This window comes from Engystomops pustulosus, chromosome 4 (assembly GCF_040894005.1).
Source record: "Engystomops pustulosus chromosome 4, aEngPut4.maternal, whole genome shotgun sequence".
In the NCBI taxonomy this organism is placed as follows: domain Eukaryota; kingdom Metazoa; phylum Chordata; class Amphibia; order Anura; family Leptodactylidae; genus Engystomops; species Engystomops pustulosus.
This window is the reverse complement of record NC_092414.1, coordinates 9,335,211-9,355,562: the sequence shown is the minus strand read 5'-3', so window position 1 is coordinate 9,355,562 and position 20,352 is coordinate 9,335,211. Positions and strand designations below refer to the sequence as shown.

General features: G+C 42.9%; 1 protein-coding gene across 1 annotated transcript; it reads left to right on the top strand.

The window, feature by feature from the left end:
* The first annotated feature begins 3,209 nt into the window (after positions 1-3,209).
* Positions 3,210-16,259, top strand: SSPN (sarcospan). The gene is made up of 3 exons (XM_072145073.1): positions 3,210-3,777; positions 12,273-12,359; positions 13,133-16,259. The coding sequence occupies exons 1-3, from the start codon at positions 3,490-3,492 to the stop codon at positions 13,496-13,498; spliced, it is 741 nt and encodes a 246-aa protein (XP_072001174.1). The 5' UTR covers positions 3,210-3,489; the 3' UTR covers positions 13,499-16,259.
* The last annotated feature ends 4,093 nt before the right edge of the window (positions 16,260-20,352 follow it).

The window sequence follows — 20,352 nt, the reverse complement described above, 5'->3', positions numbered from 1 at the left end:
GGTCCGAGAAGCTGGTGGTGCGAAGAGATCACTTATTGGTTGAGGAAGTTCCTGTGATCCCTCAAAACTTCTAGGTTCTATAGTTGGTGGCTCTACTTCCAAAGGTGGTGACTTGAAGTTCTGGTCAATGAGTCTCATCCATGGAACTGGAGAATAACCAATGAATTGCCCATGGTCCAAGACAGTGATGTCTAAGCTGAGGCAGGTCTTGTGACCTCTCAGAACTTCAAGTCTCCAACTTTGATCGTAGAGATTTCCACGGTCCGAGAAGCTGATGGTGCAAAGAGATCACTTATTGGTTGAGGAAGTTCCTGTGATCCCTCAAAACTTATATAATTGGTGGCTCTACTTCCAAAGGTGATGACTTGAAGTTCCGGTCAATGAGTCGTAACCATAGAACTGGAGAATAACAAAGGAATTGCCCATGGTCCAAGACAGTGATGTCTAAGCTGAGGCAGGTCTTGGCCAGAACTTCAAGTCACCAACTTTGACCGTAGAGCTTCCAACTTTGGAATCTAGAACATCTAACTTTCCGATTTCAGCGGGACTGTCAAACTAAATGGAGTGATGTAAAGCCTAAACCTAGAGTGATGGCACCACCATCTAGCAGGTGCCTGGGGACAGTCTTCTCCAAATGGTTGACCCCCCCAACCGTAAGTTTTGAAGATTGGGAATAATGGTGGGGCGTTTTGGTCTACAGAAAGAACTTGAACATTCTCGGTGAAGACCAACATGAAGGCCTGATCTCCCTCATGATCTAATGACTGAGAGAGTGAAAGGAAGAGTTCCCCAGCAGCACAGAGTATTTCAGGAGACATTTCCTGATGTGGTGTGAGATTCGGGAACAGGACCGAGCCGCAGCACAGAGTATGTGAGAGGAGTGTGTTGACCTTAGACTAAGAATTATATAGGGGAAGGTGTATATCAGGAGAGGATTGGGCTGATCTAGGGTGAGGTCACAGATTCAGAGAGGGGGAGGGATCCCACAGCAGCGCAGAGTATTAGAGCGCTCTGATCTGGCAGATGGGCTCCGCTCCAGCTCCTCCTGACGAGCTGATCTGAATAAAATCTTTTTTATCTATCGGATCTATTTATAATTCTCGGCCTGACATACAATTATTCGGAGGGAAGCAGCGAGACGCGGAGACGTTCTGGAATCCTGTTATCGCTTCCCACCCACTTACCCGCGTCACTCACCCCGCCAGGGGCGCACGCAGCGCTTCCCTCCGAGGGGATTTAGCGGCGCAGTCACTGCGTATAATTTCTGATCATATTATACTGATAATCACAGGTCTGCTCACGCCGCGCTGCAGCCGTCTCGCTCGCGGCCCCGCAGTAACCCCTTCACGTCCTCGTCCCAACCACATAGCGACGACCCACCGGCTGAGTGACAGGAATACATTGGGGACGTCAGGAGAAATGCGTCTACTCCTGCCGGCTGCCTCTGGGCTGTAGCAATCACCAGAATCACATTTATTCCTCCCCCCCAGGTCAAACTAAGATTGGTACGTCCCAATCGGTTGTCCAAATATAAGGCCTGGACATGGTACGAGCCACGAGTTTATAGACTTCTCGATGTTTTTGTTTAGAACGACTGGAGTGGCCCCTTAAAGGGGTTTTTACGTGAAGGAGCTTGTGGGACCCCTGTGACTAGGGCTTTACTCTTTAGGGGGCATGTGGGACACCCCAAATCTCAGGATCACTGCCGCTCCTAGAAGTCAAACCCCCATCCTGAAGGAAAGTATTAAGTGTTTTAAGGGGTAAAATGTGATTTTATATGGCATACGACTTTTATTTACGGATGATTGTCTGAGTTTATGTACATGGAGAGGGGAATATGTGTCATGTGACCAGTTTCAGCCAAAGATAGGCTAAACACAGGTATGTGCCATCCTTGAGGCAAGTTGAGTCTATTGCCTCAGGCAGCAGCAATTTATGTTGGTGGGAATACGCACCTGAACGCGTGTACAGTATTTGGTCTCAGCGTGCGTAGCGCAGCCGTGACACAATACTAGCGCAAACACTTCATAAATACATCAGCAAGCAGTTTGTACATGTATTTATGTGCAACCATGGCCCAGTATCTTCCCATGCGGTTTACATATCCGCCATAATGACACCAACATCAGTTCCACATCACTGACTGAAATCTGGTACCAAATTACATTCAGATTTCCCGAATTCCACCCCAAAATCCACTTCGAATTCCACACATGTCTTACAGAAACCTGAAAAAGATTTGTTCCTCTTTAAAATCCTCTGTGTGACCGTGGGTGTTTTTCCAAACCCATATCCAATGCCCCATCAAAATCTGAGTTTTCTGATTCAAATGTCTTCCATATTAGTTGATGCCAGGATCCCCGGGCAGAGAGGAGACATTCTCTATATTCCTCACAAATTCTGCTAAATATATAGGGCAGGACGGTCAAAATCCACATCTGGTTTTGAATAAAAATCTTGATGAGGAACAAATCGCGTGTGTGGAATTCAACGTGGATTTCCGAGTGTAATTTGGAAGAAGATTTCAGTCAGATTTCGGAAGCAGATTTTGAGCCTCCATTTATCAATGGAAGTTTCTTGAAAAAAAGTTTGTGTAGATTTTGTGGAAATAAAATCTGCCTCGCATTGAAATCTGATCGGATTTTGAGGGGGATTTTGTTCCATTAACATTCTCAGTATAAGGCAGACGCGTGCAGTTACGAGTATGTTCACACAACAGAATCTGATTGATTTCCTGACAGAAAATCTACTTCAAATTCGGCATCAAAATCCATTGAACTCTGTCCTATATTTGTAGTGGATTTTGACACACTTTTTTCCGCTCTGTGTGAACATACCCCGAGGCCCTGATTTAGTGAGATAAAGAACGCATGCGAATTTATCGTAATTTGTACAGGTCCGGTACATGAGGTGATTTTTGCTTCGTGATTTTCAGTCATGTGACCAATACAAACTAGGACTGGCGCATCCACGCGGATGTGAGTGACAACCTGAGGTAAATCGCACCCGGTGTGTTGTCAGGCGACGCCGGATCATCAGTTTTCACATAGATGAACGCGTTTCAGCATTGCCTCCCCCTCCCTGATAAGTTGTTAACATGTTAGATTCAGCTGCCGGGGCTGTCACTTTCCTCCTGCGCCGAGGACTCAGCTGACCCCAAAAGCAAGAAAAAGCCTGCGGGTGCGGAGCTTCATGGGAATATCTCCTTGGGCCTACTAAAATATTTAAGCCCTGCTTGTCACGTAGAGCTGAGGCCGGCTGCTTCTCCTTCCCTCCTCTGAGAGAGTCCTGTAGGTTGTCAGTCCGGGATCCCCTCGAAATCCCCCCCCCTCCCCGTGACTGCGGCCTATAAGTGGCATTCGAAGGCTTTCGAGAATCCGTTCCAAATGCCTTCCATATTAGTCGAAGCCTGCCGTTCCCAAATAGCAGGAGCCCTCGGGCAGGGCGCAGCTCCAGGCAGAGAGGAGACAGTGATCACAGAGCCACAACATGGGAGCCGAGGAGAAGCGCAAGACGAGCCCCAGAGACCAGGCCGCAGGGGGGTCGGCAGAGGCGCAGCAGACCCCTCAGACAGATGTCAAGAAGAAGAAGAAGAAGGATGACAAGAAATCTGGGGCGTTGGACACATCGCAGAACTGCTGCGGCTGCCGCTTCCCGCTCCTGGTGGCCCTGCTCCAGCTGACCCTCGGCGTGTCCATCACGGTGGTGGCGATCATCATGGCTATCAACTGCTCCTCCTTACTAGTCAGAGACACCCCACACTGGGCCGGCATCATTGTAAGCATCGCCCCGAAACCCATGTCTGATTTTTTTGGGTTTTCTTTTAACTTGCTGCATGCAGTAACCCTTTGGCATGACGCACATCATGTGGCGCAACGCCGCTTCGCTTAAGATGGCGGAGGGAGGGAGGGGGCGGGGGTAAGTGACGGCACAGAGATCAGGGCACAGCAGGAGTGTACTGGAAAGATGAAGAACGAGAAAGGAAGGAGTTAAAATAAATTCCACTATTTCCTAAATTATCGAACAGTTTTGTTCACATTTTTGGAAATGCAACTCAAATCAGATAATAAATTTGCATAAAATGTATTCAAATTTGAAGGGTTTACTGTGTCGCTGCTTGTATACGGGAGCTGTCACCCAGCTTTCTGAAGTAGGTTGGAAGCGCTGACTACCTTGACATTCGGGATTGTGGGAAAGCTGAGTGTTAACAGTTGCGTTAGATGGAACATAGGTCATACTATAGGTCACCCAGCTTTCCTAGAAACAGATACACGAAGTTAGTAAGTTTATGTCTCTTTATGAACCAACAGGTCCCCATCTCCAGTATATGCTACAGCAGCAGTTGTCACCCAGCTTTACCAAGATCAGATATGGATTTTTTAAATTACCTTTACTTACACCCAGTGGCAGAAAACCAGTACTCAACTAATACTGTACTTCCCACAGCTGAGGTTTTGTTACAGTTTTATCCTGTCTAGTCAATCCATTCATCAACTTAACAGTGCGGTATCAGTCTGTAAAGTATGATTTTCTAGACTGAACTCACACTGCTGTGCTCTGTGCTCTCTGAAGCCAGCATTAGCCTTGTCCCTAGATGTGTAATCTTACCTTTATGTATGTTGTTAGTAGCAGCACAACTGGAAATTATGGATTTATATACCAGGATTGTACTAGGGACGTGTCCTCACACTGCTGCGCTCTGTGTTCTCTGCAGCCAATGTTAGGTATTCTCCCTGGAAAGATGTGTAATCAGACCTTTGTGTGTTTTAGTTGCAGCAGGACTGTGAGATATGGACTTACAGTCCAGGATTATGCTGAGAATGTTTCCTTACACTGCTGTGCTCTGATTTTATTCCAGGATTGTACTTGGGGCATGACCTCACACTGCTGTGCTATGTGCTCTATGCAGCCAGTATTAGGTACTATCCCTGGAAAGATGTGTAATCAGACCTCACACTGCTGTGCTCTCTGCAGCCAGTGTTATGTATTGTCCCTGGAGAGATGTGTAATCAGACCTCACACTGCTGCGCTCTGTGCTCTCTGCAGCCAGTGTTTTGTATTGTCCCTGGAGAGATGTGTAATCAGACCTCACACTGCTGTGCTCTGTGCTCTCTGCAGCCAGTGTTATGTATTGTCCCTGGAGAGATGTGTAATCAGACCTCACACTGCTGTGCTATGTGCTCTATGCAGCCAGTATTAGGTACTGTCCCTGGAGAGATGTGTAATCAGACCTCACACTGCTGTGCTCTCTGCAGCCAGTGTTATGTATTGTCCCTGGAGAGATGTGTAATCAGACCTCACACTGCTGCGCTCTGTGCTCACTGCAGCCAGTGTTTTGTATTGTCCCTGGAGAGATGTGTAATCAGACCTCACACTGCTGTGCTCTGTGCTCTATGCAGCCAGTATTAGGTATTGTCCCTGGAGAGATGTGTAATCAGACCTTACACTGCTGTGCTCTGTGCTCTCTGCAGCCTGTGTTATGTATTGTCCCTGGAGAGATGTGTAATCAGACCTCACACTTCTGTGCTCTGTGCTCTCTGCAGCCAGTGTTATGTATTGTCCCTGGAGAGGTGTGTAATCAGACCTCACACTGCTGTGCTCTGTGCTCTCTGCAGCCAGTGTTATGTATTGTCCCTGGAGAGGTGTGTAATCAGACCTCACACTGCTGTGCTCTGTGCTCTCTGCAGCCAGTGTTATGTATTGTCCCTGGAGAGATATGTAATCAGACCTGACACTGCTGTGCTCTCTGCAGCCATTGTTATGTATTGTCCCTGGAGAGATGTGTAATCAGACCTCACACTGCTGTGCTCTGTGCTCTCTGCAGCCAGTGTTATGTATTATCCCTGGAGAGAAGTGTAATCAGACCTCACACTGCTGTGCTCTGTGCTCTCTGCAGCCAGTATTAGGTACTGTCCCTGGAGAGATGTGTAATCAGACCTCACACTGCTGTGCTCTGTGCTCTCTGCAGCCAGTGTTATGTATTGTCTCTGGAGAGATGTGTAATCAGACCTCACACTGCTGTGCTCTGTGCTCTCTGCAGCCAGTGTTATATATTGTCCCTGGAGAGATGTGTAATCAGACCTCACACTGCTGTGCTCTGTGCTCTCTGCAGCCAGTGTTATGTATTGTCCCTGGAGAGATGTGTAATCAGACCTCACACTGCTGTGCTCTGTGCTCCCTGCAGCCAGTATTAGGTACTGTCCCTGGAAAGATGTGTAATCAGACCTCACACTGCTGTGCTCTGTGCTCCCTGCAGCCAGTATTAGGTACTGTCCCTGGAAAGATGTGTAATCAGACCTCACACTGCTGTGCTCTGTGCTCCCTGCAGCCAGTATTAGGTACTGTCCCTGGAAAGATGTGTAATCAGACCTCTGTGTGTTTTAGTAGCAGCAGAACTGCTGATTTTATTCCAGGATTGTACTTGGGGTGTGACCTCACACTGCTGTGCTCTGTGCTTTCTGCAGCCAGGTATTGTCCCTGGAGAGATGTTTAATCATAACCTTTGTGCATGTTCTTAGTAGCAGCAGGACTGTGAAATAAGGAGTTTATTTGGGCTAATCCTCACACTGCTGTTCTCTGAGATTGTAAACGCGCCCGCTGTAGGGTACAACAATGGGGGAGGAGCGCTGCCATATCCCAGGTATCATTTTATAAGATGGCAGCACCACTATACGTGTGAGTGTGACTACACGGGGCCGATTTGCAGTCTGTTACCATGGAGACACATATCTCTGCATAGGAGCTGCATACACTGAACGGCAATGGACTTTCCGTCATCGCCCTTTAGCAGAGTTGTGTAAGGTTTTATTTCAGTCACGGCTGCAGAAGTCTCCCCGCCCCGTAGGTTATATAATTAGATCATGAGGTGAGGGGGGGGGGGGTGTTTACCAGAGATAAGCGGGTGCCCCGTGTGTGTGACCCCGTGGCTGCTCATCACACCCCGGAGACATAAACCGCCCGCGTGTAGGGTGAGCCGCGAATAATCCTCCTCACACAGAGTGGCGAGCGGGAGGCGCAGCTTGTGACAGGCACATGACACGGAGTCTTACGCTTTGCATGGAAAACATCCTCGTACCTGTCACATGAGCCGCACCACACCCCGAGGGGCCCAGTGCTGTACGGGGGCTACCCTGTGTGACCTGTGACCTCTTACAGGGAATCTATAGGCGACTCTGTTATGGGGCCAAAGTGGCGTCAATAATATAATAACAGAGAGAGGAAGGACCTGCACCGGTCACAAGACCCTAGGGGGGGGGGGGTTACTGACGGTACCTATATATAGTGTCAGTGCACACTGCAAGCTGAGTGTCCTATTCATACAGCCCAAAATATCATATGAGAGGGAGAGCACACACATCCACAGAAGTATCACTAACAGGCAGTCACCTCTCTCCATAATACTGCCCCCTATGTACAGGAATATAACTACTATAATACTGCCCCCTATGTACAAGTATATAACTACTATAATACTGCCCCCTATGTACAAGAATATAACTACTATAATACTGCCCCCTATGTACAGGAATATAACTACTATAATACTGCCCCCTATGTACAAGAATATAACTACTATAATACTGCCCCCTATGTACATGAATATAACTACTATAATACTGCCCCCTATGTACAGGAATATAACTACTATAATACTGCCCCCTATGTACAGGAATATAACTACTATAATACTGCCCCCTATGTACAGGAATATAACTACTATAATACTGCCCCCTATGTACAAGAATATAACTACTATAATACTGCCCCCTATGTACAGGAATATAACTACTATAATACTGCCCCCTATGTACAGGAATATAACTACTATAATACTGCCCCCTATGTACAGGAATATAACTACTATAATACTGCCCCCTATGTACAAGAATATAACTACTATAATACTGCCTCCTATGTACAGGAATATAACTACTATAATGCTGCCCCCTATGTACAAGAATATAACTACTATAATACTGCCCCCTATGTACAGGAATATAACTACTATAATACTGCCCCCTATGTACAGGAATATAACTACTATAATACTGCCCCCTATGTACAAGAATATAACTACTATAATACTGCCCCCTATGTACAGGAATATAACTACTATAATACTGCCCCCTATGTACAGGAATATAACTACTATAATACTGCCCCCTATGTACAGGAATATAACTACTATAATACTGCCCCCTATGTACAGGAATATACCTACTATAATACTGCCCCCTATGTACAAGAATATAACTACTATAATACTGCCTCCTATGTACAGGAATATAACTACTATAATACTGCCCCCTATGTACAGGAATATAACTACTATAATACTGCCCCCTATGTACAGGAATATAACTACTATAATACTGCCCCCTATGTACAAGAATATAACTACAATAATACTGCCCCCTATGTACAGGAATATAACTACTATAATACTGCCCCCTATGTACAGGAATATAACTACTATAATACTGCCCCCTATGTACAGGAATATAACTACTATAATACTGCCCCCTATGTACAAGAATATAACTACTATAATACTGCCCCCTATGTACAAGAATATAACTACTATAATACTGCCCCCTATGTACAAGAATATAACTACTATAATACTGCCCCCTATGTACAAGAATATAACTACTATAATACTGCCCCCTATGTACAGGGATATAACTACTATAATACTGCCCCCTATGTACAAGAATATAACTACTATAATACCGCCCCCTATGTACAGGAATATAACTACTATAATACCGCCCCCTATGTACAAGAATATAACTACTATAATACCGCCCCCTATGTACAAGGATATAACTACTATAATACTGTCCCCTATGTACAAGAATATAACTACTATAATACTGCCCCCTATGTACAGGAATATAACTACTATAATACTGCCCCTATGTACAGGAATATAACTACTATAATACTGCCCCCTATGTACAGGAATATAACTACTATAATACTGCCCCTATGTACAAGAATATAACTACTATAATACTGCCCCCTATGTACAAGAATATAACTACTATAATACTGCCCCCTATGTACAAGAATATAACTACTATAATACCGCCCCCTATGTACAGGAATATAACTACTATAATACTACCCCCCTATGTACAGGAATATAACTACTATAATACTGCCCCCTATGTACAGGAATATAACTACTATAATACTGCCCCCTATGTACAAGAATATAACTACTATAATACTGCCCCCTATGTACAAGAATATAACTACTATAATACTGCCCCCTATGTACAGGAATATAACTACTATAATACTGCCCCCTATGTACAGGAATATAACTACTATAATACTGCCCCCTATGTACAAGAATATAACTACTATAATACTGCTCCCCTATGTACAAGAATATAACTACTATAATACTGCCCCCTATGTACAGGAATATAACTACTATAATACTGCCCCTATGTACAAGAATATAACTACTATAATACTGTCCGATATGTACAAGAATATATCGACTATAATACTGCCCCCTATGTACAGGAATATAACTACTATAATACTGCCCCTTATGTACAAGAATATAACTACTATAATACTGCCCCCTATGTACAGGAATATAACTACTATAATACTGCCCCCTATGTACAGGAATATAACTACTATAATACTGCACACTATGTACAAGAATATAACTACTATAATACTGCCCCCTATGTACAGGAATATAACTACTATAATACTGCCCCCTATGTACAGGAATATAACTACTATAATACCGCCCCCTATGTACAAGAATATAACTACTATAATACTGCCCCCTATGTACAAGAATATAACTACTTTAATACTGCCCCTTATGTACAAGTATATAACTACTATAATACTGCTCCCTATGTACAAGTATATAACTACTATAATACTGCTCCCTATGTACAGGAATATAACTACTATAATACTGCCCCCTATGTACAGGAATATAACTACTATAATACTGCCCCCTATGTACAAGAATATAACTACTATAATACTGCTCCCCTATGTACTAGAATATAACTACTATAATACTGCCCCCTATGTACAGGAATATAACTACTATAATACTGCCCCCTATGTACAGGAATATAACTACTATAATACTGCCCCCTATGTACAAGAATATAACTACTATAATACTGCCCCCTATGTACAAGAATATAACTACTATAATACTGCCCGCTATGTACAAGAATATAACTACTATAATACTGCCCCCTATGTACAAGAATATAACTACTATAATACTGCCCCCTATGTACAGGAATATAACTACTATAATACTGCCTCCTATGTACAAGAATATAACTACTATAATACTGCCCCCTATGTACAAGAATATAACTACTATAATACTGCCCCCTATGTACAAGAATATAACTACTATAATACTGCCCCCTATGTACAAGAATATAACTACTATAATACTGCCCCCTATGTACAAGAATATAACTACTATAATACTGCCCCCTATGTACAGGAATATAACTACTATAATACTGCCCCCTATGTACAGGAATATAACTACTATAATACTGACCCCTATGTACAAGAATATAACTACTATAATACTGCCCCCTATGTACAAGAATATAACTACTATAATACTGCCCCCTATGTACAAGAATATAACTACTATAATACTGCCCCCTATGTACAGGAATATAACTACTATAATACTGCCCCCTATGTACAAGAATATAACTACTATAATACTGCCTCCTATGTACAGGAATATAACTACTATAATACTGCCCCCTATGTACAAGAATATAACTACTATAATACTGCCCCCTATGTACAAGGATATAACTACTATAATACTGCCCCCTATGTACAAGGAATATAACTACTATAATACTGCCCCTATGTACAAGAATATAACTACTATAATACTGCCCCCTATGTACAAGAATATAACTACTATAATACTGCCCCCTATGTACAGGAATATAACTACTATAATACTGCTCCCTATGCACAGGAATATAACTACTATAATACTGCCTCCTATGTACAGGAATATAACTACTATAATACTGCCCCCTATGTACAGGAATATAACTACAATAATACTGCCTCCTATGTACAAGAATATAACTACTATAATACTGCCCCCTATGTACAGGAATATAACTACTATAATACTGCCTCCTATGTACAAGAATATAACTACTATAATACTGCCCCCTATGTACAGGAATATAACTACTATAAAACTGTCCCCTATGTACAGGAATATAACTACTATAATACTGCCCCCTATGTACAAGAATATAACTACTATAATACTGCCCCCTATGTACAAGAATATAACTACTATAATACTGCCCCCTATGTACAGGAATATAACTACTATAATACTGCCCCCTATGTACAAGAATATAACTACTATAATACTGCCCCCTATGTACAGGAATATAACTACTATAATACTGCCCCCTATGTACAGGAATATAACTACTATAATACTGCCCCCTATGTACAGGAATATAACTACTATAATACTGCCCCCTATGTACAAGAATATAACTACTATAATACTACCCCTTATGTACAGGAATATAACTACTATAATACTGCCCCCTATGTACAAGAATATAGCTACTATAATACTGCCCCCTATGTACAAGAATATAACTACTATAATACTGCCCCTATGTACAGGAATATAACTACTATAATACTGCCCCCTATGTACAGGAATATAACTACTATAATACTGCCCCCTATGTACAAGAATATAACTACTATAATACTGCCCCCTATGTACATGAATGTAACTACTATAATACTGCCCCCTATGTACAAGAATATAACTACTATAATACTGCTCCTATGTACAGGAATATAACTACTATAATACTGCCCCCTATGTACAAGAATATAACTACTATTATACTGCCCCCTATGTACAGGAATATAACTACTATAATACTGCCCCCTATGTACAGGAATATAACTACTATAATACTGCCCCCTATGTACAGGAATATAACTACTATAATACTGCCCCCTATGTACAAGAATATAACCACTATAATACTGCCCCCTATGTACAGGAATATAACTACTATAATACTGCCCCCTATGTACAAGAATATAACTACTATAATACTGCCCCCTATGTACAGGAATATAACTACTATAATACTGCCCCTATGTACAGGAATATAACTACTATAATACTGCCCCCTATATGTGTGATGACTCTTATGGGATGTTCTGTGTATTTGCAGGTCAGTGTGGTGGCCATCTTGGGTTTGGTCTTGCTCTGTCTCCCTTATCAGCCTGATGAGAAGACGTCTGGACAGTTTGCCTTAAAGGTGAGTTGCGTTCGGGTCGCCTGCTATGTATCAGTGCTGGTGATTATCGCTGTGTACGATGTGGCGGTATATAACATATGGCGGTATGTCACACTGTGCACCTGGGCCTCCTCTACTTCCTCAGTCTCTCGGGTTATTGATCAGTCATGAGACCATAAGCTGACAAGGAATTTCCACGAGAAAACCTCCATTGTGTGACAGATTCCCCCTGGGGTGTACTCAGCCCCGGGGTCAGTCATGTGATTGTGCGTTTGATGAGGTTGTGTCCACAGAAGCACCTGCAGCAGAAATCAAATATGAAATTGAAGATATTTTTCACAAAATTAAAAAAAAAACCTGTGAGAAATATCATCTTTAAAGCAAAATCCATGTATAAGTTATTGTAGTCTAAAAGCTTATGTGTTGCCATAGTAACAGACTACAAACCAACCCCCTTGTAGTCAGATCCTACCGTTTACCCCCTCGTCCTCTTAGTATGTCTCTTACTAATAAACCAGCAATAGGGTAAGAAAATTAAATGCATTATGATTACGAAGGTTGTGGGTGTAGTCTGTTACCATGGAGACACATAGGTCCGCCTAAATGATGTACACACAAAACGGTAGAAGTTTTTTTAATCAAGACAAACCCATTGATATTTAATGTAGGACGCATAGACAGGAGGGAGCACTACTGCAGGATCTGACTACAAGAGGCTTGTTGTAGTCTGTTACCATGGAGACACATAGGAGCTGTGTACCTAAAAGAGTTGTTTGTTTTCATTCCTCTTCCAGCTGCTGTATTTCCTGCTCAGCGCCCTCAGCCTGATCATATGCGTCCTGGCCGTGGCCTTCGCGGCTCACCACTACACCAAGATCACCAAGTACAACTGTAAGATGGTGGAGGAGTCGTGTCAGTGCACCCTGGACCCCTCGGACCCGCTGAGCCGGACCTTCCAGTACCAGAACGTGTCGGATTGTGACGCCGTCACCACCACCATCAAACTGTTTGTGCTGCTGCAGATGAGTCTGAACCTGCTGCAGGCCCTGGTCTGCCTGGCGGCCTGCTTCATCATGTGGAAGCACCGCTACCAGGTCTTCTATGCGGGACTATGGCTACAGGGGGCGGCGGCCTATGAAAACCCCCAACAAAAAGTATAGCCACTCCCCCAAGTGGGACTTACCACAGCACTGGCTACATCCCACAGCACCCCACCAACCCTTACTCCTCCAAAAACACCAGGCCACCACCCAACGATTTGTCCACCATGCTGATATCACGGACGTAGACAACTTGTACTACCACATAAACTACATTTTTAGGGTATTTTCCCCAAAATTTACCTCAAATTTTTGGTTAAAATGTGTCCAAACCTTAGCGTTTCTCTCATTTCCCTGGCATAAATGGGCATCAAAGTCAAGTGACAACTGACCGGACCAGCATCTGAGAGACTGGACCGGTGTCTGAGAAACTGGACCTGCGTCTGAGAGACTGGACCGGCGTCTGAGAGACTGGACCGGCGTCTGAGAGACTGGACCGGCGTCTGAGAGACTGGACCGGCGTCTGAGAGACTGGACCGGGGTCTGAGAGACTGGACCGGCGTCGGAGAGACTGGACCGGCATCTGAGAGACTGGACCGGCGTCTGAGAGACTGGACCGGGGTCTGAGAGACTGGACCGGCGTCTGAGAGACTGGACCGGCGTCTGAGAGACTGGCCCGGGACCTGAGAGACTGGGCCGACATCTGAGAGACTGGGCCCGCGTCTGAGAGACTGGACCGGCGTCTGAGAGACTGGACCGGCGTCTGAGAGACTGGACCGGCGTCTGAGAGACTGGACCGGCGTCTGAGAGACTGTACCAGGGTCTGAGAGACTGGACCGGCGTCTGAGAGACTGGGCCGGCGTCTGAGAGACTGGGCCGCCGTCTGAGAGACTGGGCCCGCGTCTGAGAGACAGGACCAGGGTCTGAGAGACTGGGCCGGCGTCTGAGAGACTGGGCCGGCGTCTGAGAGACTGGGCCGGCGTCTGAGAGACTGGACAGGCGTCTGAGAGACTGGACAGGCGTCTGAGAGACTGGACAGGCGTCTGAGAGACTGGACAGGCGTCTGAGAGACTGGCCCGGCGACTGAGAGACTGGACAGGCGTTTGAGAGACTGTACAGGCGTTTGAGAGACTGGACTGGCGTTTGAGAGACTGGACTGGCGTCTGAGAGATTGGACCAGCATATGAGAGACTGGACAGGCGCCTGAAAGACTGGGCCGGCGTCTGAGAGACTGGGCCGGCGTCTGAGAGACTGGGCCGGCGTCTGAGAGACTGGACCGGCGTCTGAGAGACTGTACCAGCGTCTAAGAGACTGGACTGGCATCTGAGAGACTGGAACAGGGTCTGAGAGACTGGACCGGTGTCTGAGAGACTGGACCGGCGTCTGAGAGACTGGACCGGCGTCTGAGAGACTGGACCGCCGTCTGAGAGATTGGACCAGCATATGAGAGACTGGACAGGCGCCTGAGAGACTGGGCCGGCGTCTGAGAGACTGGGCCGTCGTCTGAGAGACTGGACAGGCGTCTGAGAGACTGGACAGGCGTCTGAGAGACTGGACAGGCGTCTGAGAGACTGGCCCGGCGACTGAGAGACTGGACAGGCGTCTGAGAGACTGGACAGGCGTCTGAGAGACTGGACAGGCGTCTGAGAGACTGGACAGGCGTCTGAGAGACTGGACAGGCGTTTGAGAGACTGGACCGGCGTCTGAGAGACTGGACTGGCGTCTGAGAGACTGGACAGGCGTCTGAGAGACTGGACAGGCGTTTGAGAGACTGGACAGGCGTTTGAGAGACTGGACCGGCGTCTGTGAGACTGGACCAGGGTCTGAGAGACTGGACCGGCGTCTGAGAGACTGGACCGGCGTCTGAGAGATTGGACCAGCATATGAGAGACTGGACTGGCGCCTGAAAGACTGGACCAGCGTCTGAGAGACTGGAGAGGCGTCTGAGAGACTGGACAGGCGTCTGAGAGACTGGACAGGCGTTTGAGAGACTGGGCCGGCGTCTGAGAGACTGGGCCGGCGTCTGAGAGACTGCAGGAGGTGTCACCCAGAAAATCTATAAAATTAGAAAAGATTTTTTAATCTGGTTGATAGAGTTAAAAAAAATTGGGGAAAATTTACTTTGAAATACCCATTTAAGGACTTTTTTTGAGACTTCTCGGACCCCCAGGTATTGTGAAAAGACAAATACCGGACTCCCACTTCTGACAACTACTAATAGCACTCTCTTTTCTCTTTGGAGGACCCAAAATATACACCCTACATTCACACACCGTTGATTACAATTGAAAATGTGTAATACTTCATTTCACCTGTGGGGGCAGTGCAGGGTAATGTAATGCTAGGTACTAACTCCAGCCGCAGATCCAACTGATCGTAGCAGGGATGCTATAAGACCGTGTCAAAAGTGGACAAGCCCTTGAAGCTGATTTTCATATCTTACTAAAGCCATACTTAGGGGGCGGAGTCTGGTACCTGAGGGCTTTTGAGGACTTGGCCAAATAAACAGGAATATTGGTCAGATATTTTAGTCATGATGTACACTCTAATCACAACCAAAACTGCATTCACAATCTCGCCCCCCCGCTGCCCCTTTCTGCTCTGCTGAGGTGGATTATGGGGGATGAAGGGATCCGGATGTCCAATTAATTGGGTGAATTAAACATTTCAAGGCTCACAGCAGCACAGAGGAAAGGGGAAGATTGTGTTTGGTTACTCTTTGGGGAGTTACTGTACATTGTATATGTATATGTGAAGGTGTCAGCGCAGGGGGCGGAGTCTATATGGTGCTTTATACAAAGTGTAATAACTACAGGATAGAGGGATTTATTCTTATACATTTCATATCAGAAGACAATCTAATAACAAAGACTTTACTATATACACAGTCTCCTGTCATTATTATGTGTCATAGGAGGCATTATTATAGTAGTTATATTCCTGTACATAGGGGGCAGTATTATAGTAGTTATATTCCTGTACATAGGGGGCAGTATTATAGTAGTTATATTCCTGTACATAGGGGGCAGTATTATAGTAGTTATATTCCTGTACATAGGGGGCAGTATTATAGTAGTTATATTCCTGTACATAGGGGGCAGTATTATAGTAGTTATATTCCTGTACATAGGGGGCAGTATTATAGTAGTTATATTCCTGTACATAGGGGCAGTATTATAGTAGTTATATTCCTGTACATAGGGGGCAGTATTATAGTAGTTATATTCTTGTACATAGGAGGCAGTATTATAGTAGTTATATTCTTGTACATAGGAGGCAGTATTATAGTAGTTATATCCTGTATATAGGGGAGCAGTATTATAGTAGTTATATTCCTGTACATAGGGGGCAGTATTATAGTAGTTATATTCCTGTACATAGGGGGCAGTATTATAGTAGTTATATTCCTGTACATAGGGGGCAGTATTATAGTAGTTATATTCCTGTACATAGGGGGCAGTATTATAGTAGTTATATTCCTGTACATAGGGGCAGTATTATAGTAGTTATATTCCTGTACATAGGGGGCAGTATTATAGTAGTTATATTCTTGTACATAGGAGGCAGTATTATAGTAGTTATATTCTTGTACATAGGAGGCAGTATTATAGTAGTTATATCCTGTATATAGGGGAGCAGTATTATAGTAGTTATATTCTTGTACATAGGGGGCAGTATTATAGTAGTTATATTCTTGTACATAGGGGGCAGTATTATAGTAGTTATATTCCTGTACATAGGGGGGCAGTATTATAGTAGTTATATTCCTGTACATAGGGGGCAGTATTATAGTAGTTATATTCCTGTACATAGGAGGCAGTATTATAGTAATTATATTCTTGTACATAGGGGGCAGTATTATAGTAGTTATATTCTTGTACATAGGAGGCAGTATTATAGTAGTTATATTCCTGTACATAGGGGGCAGTATTATAGTAGTTATATTCCTGTACATAGGGGGCAGTATTATATTAGTTATATTCCTGTACATAGGGGACAGTATTATAGTAGTTACATTCTTGTACATAGGGGGCAGTATTATAGTAGCTATATTCCTGTACATAGGGGGAAGGATTATAGTAGTTATATTCCTGTACATAGGGGGCAGTATTATAGTAGTTATATTCCTGTACATAGGGGGAAGGATTATAGTAGTTATATTCCTGTACATAGGGGGCAGTATTATAGTAGTTATATTCTTGTACATAGGGGGCAGTATTATAGTAGTTATATTCCTGTACATAGGGGCAGTATTATAGTAGTTACATTCCTGTACATAGGGGGCAGTATTATTGTAGTTATATTCTTGTACATAGGGGCAGTATTATAGTAGTTATATTCTTGTACATAGGGGCAGTATTATAGTAGTTATATTCTTGTACATAGGGGCAGTATTATAGTAGTTATATTCTTATACATAAGGGCAGTATTATAGTAGTTATATTCTTGTACATAGGAGGCAGTATTATAGTAGTTATATTCTTGTACATAGGGGGCAGTATTATAATTGTTATATTCCTGTACATATGGGGCAGTGTTATAGTAGTTATATTCCTGTACATAGGGGGCAGTATTATAGTAGTTATATTCCTGTACATAGGGGGCAGTATTATAGTAGTTATATTCTTGTACATAGGGGGCAGTATTATAGTAGTTATATTCCTGTACATAGGGGGCAGTATTATAGTAGTTAGATTCTTGTACATAGGGGGCAGTATTATAGTAGTTAGATTCTTGTACATAGGGGGCAGTATTATAGTAGTTATATTCTTGTACATAGGGGGCAGTATTATAGTAGTTATATTCTTGTACATAGGGGGCAGTATTATAGTAGTTATATTCTTCTACATAGGGGGCAGTATTATAGTAGTTATATTCTTGTACATAGGGGGCAGTATTATAGTAGTTATATTCTTGTACATAGGGGGCAGTATTATAGTAGTTATATTCTTGTACATAGGGGGCAGTATTATAGTAGTTATATTCCTGTACATAGGGGACAGTATTATAGTAGTTATATTCCTGTACATAGGGGGCAGTATTATAGTAGTTATATTCCTGTACATAGGGGGCAGTATTATAGTAGTTATATTCTTGTACATAGGGGGCAGTATTATAGTAGTTATATTCTTGTACATAGGGGGCAGTATTATAGTAGTTATATTCTTCTACATAGGGGGCAGTATTATAGTAGTTATATTCCTGTACATAGGGGACAGTATTATAGTAGTTATATTCCTGTACATAGGGGGCAGTATTATAGTAGTTATATTCCTGTACATAGGGGGCAGTATTATAGTAGTTATATTCTTGTACCTAGGGGGCAGTATTATAGTAGTTATATTCTTGTACATAGGGGCAGTATTATAGTAGTTATATACTTGTACATAGGGGGCAGTATTATAGTAGTTATATTCCTGTACATAGGGGGGAGTATTATAGTAGTTATATTCCTGTACATAGGGGGCAGTATTATAGTAGTTATATTTTTGTACATAGGGGGGAGTATTATAGTAGTTATATTCCTGTACGTAGGGGGCAGTATTATAGTAGTTATATTCTTGTACATAGGGGCAATATTATAGTAGTTATATTCTTGTACACAGGGGGCAGGATTATAGTAGTTATATTCCTGTACATAGGGGGCAGTATTATAGTAGTTATATTCCTGTACATAGGGGGCAGTATTATAGTAGTTATATTCTTGTACATAGGGGGCAGTATTATAGTAGTTATATTCCTGTACATAGGGGGCAGTATTATAGTAGTTATATTCCTGTACATAGGGGGCAGTATTATAGTAGTTATATTCCTGTACATAGGGGGCAGTATTATAGTAGTTATATTCTTGTACATAGGGGGCAGTATTATAGTAGTTATATTCTTGTACATAGGGGGCAGTATTATAGTAGTTATATTCTTGTACATAGGGGGCAGTATTATAGTAGTTATATTCTTGTACATAGGGGGCAGTATTATAGTAGTTATATTCCTGTACATAGGGCACATTATTATAGTAGTTATATTCCTGTACATAGGGGTCAATTTTATAGTAGTTATATTCCTGTACATAGGGGGCAGTATTATAGTAGTTATATTCCTGTACATATGGGGCAGTATTATAGTAGTTATATTCTTCTACATAGGGGGCAGTATTATAGTAGTTATATTCCTGTACATAGGGGACAGTATTATAGTAGTTATATTCCTGTACATAGGGGGCAGTATTATAGTAGTTATATTCCTGTACATAGGGGGCAGTATTATAGTAGTTATATTCTTGTACCTAGGGGGCAGTATTATAGTAGTTATATTCTTGTACATAGGGGCAGTATTATAGTAGTTATATACTTGTACATAGGGGGCAGTATTATAGTAGTTATATTCCTGTACATAGGGGGGAGTATTATAGTAGTTATATTCCTGTACATAGGGGGCAGTATTATAGTAGTTATATTTTTGTACATAGGGGGGAGTATTATAGTAGTTATATTCCTGTACGTAGGGGGCAGTATTATAGTAGTTATATTCTTGTACATAGGGGCAATATTATAGTAGTTATATTCTTGTACACAGGGGGCAGGATTATAGTAGTTATATTCCTGTACATAGGGGGCAGTATTATAGTAGTTATATTCCTGTACATAGGGGGCAGTATTATAGTAGTTATATTCTTGTACATAGGGGGCAGTATTATAGTAGTTATATTCCTGTACATAGGGGGCAGTATTATAGTAGTTATATTCCTGTACATAGGGGGCAGTATTATAGTAGTTATATTCCTGTACATAGGGGGCAGTATTATAGTAGTTATATTCTTGTACATAGGGGGCAGTATTATAGTAGTTATATTCTTGTACATAGGGGGCAGTATTATAGTAGTTATATTCTTGTACATAGGGGGCAGTATTATAGTAGTTATATTCTTGTACATAGGGGGCAGTATTATAGTAGTTATATTCCTGTACATAGGG

Bases quoted from the DNA above. Each gene is read 5' to 3' on its own strand.
- SSPN (XM_072145073.1), top strand. From the start codon at position 3,490: ATGGGAGCCGAGGAGAAGCGCAAGACGAGCCCCAGAGACCAGGCCGCA. The intron at 3,778-12,272 runs GTAAGCATCGCC...GTGTATTTGCAG, and splicing joins CACACTGGGCCGGCATCATT to GTCAGTGTGGTGGCCATCTT. The intron at 12,360-13,132 runs GTGAGTTGCGTT...TTCCTCTTCCAG, and splicing joins CTGGACAGTTTGCCTTAAAG to CTGCTGTATTTCCTGCTCAG.